The sequence below is a fragment of the Ornithodoros turicata genome, chromosome 5 (assembly GCF_037126465.1).
Source record: "Ornithodoros turicata isolate Travis chromosome 5, ASM3712646v1, whole genome shotgun sequence".
In the NCBI taxonomy this organism is placed as follows: Eukaryota; Metazoa; Arthropoda; class Arachnida; order Ixodida; family Argasidae; genus Ornithodoros; species Ornithodoros turicata.
The window spans coordinates 39096021-39099236 of NC_088205.1; the positions used below are offsets into that span (position 1 = coordinate 39096021).

The 3216-nt window shown below is 48.8% G+C and overlaps 1 protein-coding gene across 1 annotated transcript; it reads right to left on the reverse strand.

Moving 5' to 3' along the window:
• Positions 1-2523: 2523 nt before the first annotated feature.
• Positions 2524-3006, reverse strand: LOC135395749 (uncharacterized). The gene has a single exon (XM_064626843.1). It carries the CDS (start codon positions 3004-3006, stop codon positions 2524-2526), a length of 483 nt encoding a protein of 160 aa, XP_064482913.1.
• Between the last annotated feature and the right edge of the window lie 210 nt (positions 3007-3216).

The following is a 3216-nucleotide window of genomic DNA, read 5'->3' on the forward strand; positions in this document are numbered from 1 at the left end:
GCAGGTTCACATACCGTCACCAGCGCAATGCAGTACCTCACAAACTCGTCCCAGAGCGCCTCCAACGCTGATAACGCAGTAATGTAGTGTCTCCTGCGTTACTGTACACTCATATTCCTCAAGGTTGTGTACGTTTTATGTAATACTGTATAGCCATTTGCGCTCGCCTCTGCAACACGAATGTGGAATAAATTTTTTTCTGCTGCAATTCTCCATTTCGTTGGGTCTGTTCAGCTTAGCAAACATAGGTCAGTTGTTTTGACTCGCTGGCTTCCTCGCACTTTTATGCATTGCTTCTCACTTAGAAGATAGTTCTTTTTTCCACATGCATGGTAAAGCGACCATGGTTTCTCCTCACATCAAAATCGCACTTGTGCACAATGTGTCACCTCTCGACAGACTTCTGTTTTTGTAATACAGTCAACCCTCGATTTATGAACACCCTCGGTTCCCCGAAAAATCGTTCATAAATCGAGGGATTCATAAATCGAAAATACAGTTAACTGAGTACTATCGTGCAAATGCAACAGTATTTCCGAGTTGGGATTGTGTTTATAATGCCATATATTGTGTAATTTTGCATTTGACCATGCCTTCTGCTGTATCAATCTCACAAAGAACAGACGTTAGCGCATTCACACTCTGTTTATTATGCAATACTAAATTGTTTAATTTTGCTTTGGACCATGCCTTCGGCTGTGTCAATCTCGGAAATAAGAGATGTCACAACATTCGCACTGGACTGGTCTCGGATTTCCTCCGGGTTTTTTAACCTCCGTTTATTAATCTCCGGGTGACATCGACCACCTTATTCATCAACTGAGGTCAGGAACACTTGGTCGCACCTTGTGCGACCCCGGAAAACCCGTTTGTTGTTCGGATTTCGAGGGGTTAAGAACCGAGGGTGCAATACCTGGAAAACGTTTTGTCCGTTCAGGCGTCATTCATAAGACCACGGAATTATCCCTTTGAAGGTTTCTGTTGACCTCGGAACGATCCGTTCATAAATTGAGGGCAAAAACGCTGGGCAACTCCTAGTTGGTTCCCAGAAATTCCGTTCATTATTCGAATATCGAGGTTCATAAAACGAGGGAAAAATGAATGGAAAAAGTTTGGTTCCCAGTGCTCGTGTTCATAAAACGAGGGGATTCATAAATCGAAGGTTCATAAATCGAGGGTTGACTGTATACATATGTTCAAGATCTCCTTTTTTGCTGGTTCATTTTGGTACCTTGGTGTGTTCTGTAAATGTCTGTCCATATCCCACGCACAGGCTGTTCGTTTTTATTCGCATCACACCAGCGCTCATTTGACAGGTGGGTTATGTTAATTTTCGCAAATTAACCCATCCGTAGTTACAAACATTTCCGACATTTCCTGACGCATGTGTTTGTAACTACGGATCGATAAATTAGCAAAAATTCACATAACCCACCTGCCAAATGAGCGCTACTCTGTTGCGAATAAAAATGAACATCCTGTATAAAAAGCCGCACGTTGGCGTAACCTTTACGGGCAGGTGCTGGATTGAAGGCCGTAACCTCTAATTAGTGGGTTTCCTTGTAACTTTTATAAAAGGTACTGCTCAGAGGGTACCTGGTAGCTTCTGAAATAGAGGGTAAAATATTGCGATTTTTTACCCTTTACTAAAGGGTACCGAGTTAAGAGTGTAAGTCTCATGCGGTGGAAGACTGTGGTAAGGGAACGCGGCATTCGGCAGGGGAGAGTAAGGGACAATGTGGGGTCAACGTAGTAAAGCAGAGAGTGGGTGGGGATGTCACGTTGCCATTGACACTGCATCATGGGGCCAGTGAGGCTTGAGACGAGGTAACGGCGATCCCCCAGAGACAAGATGATGGGGACACGCCGGGTGTACTGGCGCGCGCCTGCGGCTGTTCGATCTGCGTCCTCGTTTCCGCTGATGCCCACATGACCCGTGATCCACTGGAAGACGATACAGTGGCTCTGTGCGCTTGCTTTCTTGTACACTTGTAGAATTTCAATGGCCACAGGACTGAAGAAGCCGCGAAGTCCCATAGTTGCCACACACTGCAGCGCAGATCTGGAATCCGTAAAAACGACCCAGGAGCGAACGGGGCTGTCAGTAATTTTCCGCAAGGCGAAAAGAATAGCATAAAGCTCAGCGCATGTTGACGATGTTTCATGTGAGAGATGATGGCCGTCTGAAATTGGCTCCGAGGGAATGACAAAGGCAGACGACGAACTTCCCCTCGTCGTTGAGCCGTCCGTGAAAACTGCGGTGGAAGTCTCATAACACGAGCTCATCATATCGAGAGTGAGCTGCTTCTTCACGCATGCAGCGACATTGCCTTTCTTCCCTGTTAGCACTGGTACCGACAGGGAGATGCAGGGCGTCGGATATGTCCAAGGAGGGGCGCTGGGAGCTGAGGGTGTGACCACAAAGTCAGGTATGCTAGTCTTCAGTTGAGAGACACATGGGTGTACGCTGCTGGTGCGTGCGTCTCCGGAGCTTCCTAACTAGCGGATGCCGCGGATGGTGAGCTAGAAGGCGGAGGTATACTGCCGACACGTCTCCCGGTAGCGAAGCACTTGAAGCGGGGCTTCCTTAGCCTCAGCAATGACCATATGGGTCTCTGCCGCCCGAGGGACTCCCAAGCACACTCGGAGACTGCGCGCCAGGAGGCACTGAAGCTTCTGGACTGAGGAAGGTGGAAGGCCATTTAACACAGGCAAGCTGTATGCAAGTGACCCGCGAACCAAAGCACGGTGGACGGCCAAAAGCGACGCCATGGCACTGCCCCACTTCACGCGTGCCAGATGCCTGATCACCGCAATCCACCGGTGGACCTTCGCTTCCAAGCTCGCTATGTGCTTCACCCAAGACAGCCTGGCGTCTACCGTGACACCTAGGAAACGATGAAAAGATGCACTCCTCAGCTGTACACCAGCAACTGAAAGAGGGAAGGGATGCATGTTACTTCTCGTAAACGGGAGTACCACGGACTTTTCAGTCGAGATGGTCATGCCGGCCGTTGCGAGGTAGTGCTCAATAGTGTTCAAAGTGTGTTGCAGGCGCCGCTGGATGGCCGGACGGATTTTGCCGCTGGTCCAAATGCAGATGTCATCCGCGTAGATCGAAATTGACAGTGTTTTTCCCAATGCAGCCCCGAACACCCGCGATGGCCACGTTAAACAGAATTGTGCTCAATACGCTCCCCTGTGGAACTCCGTGAG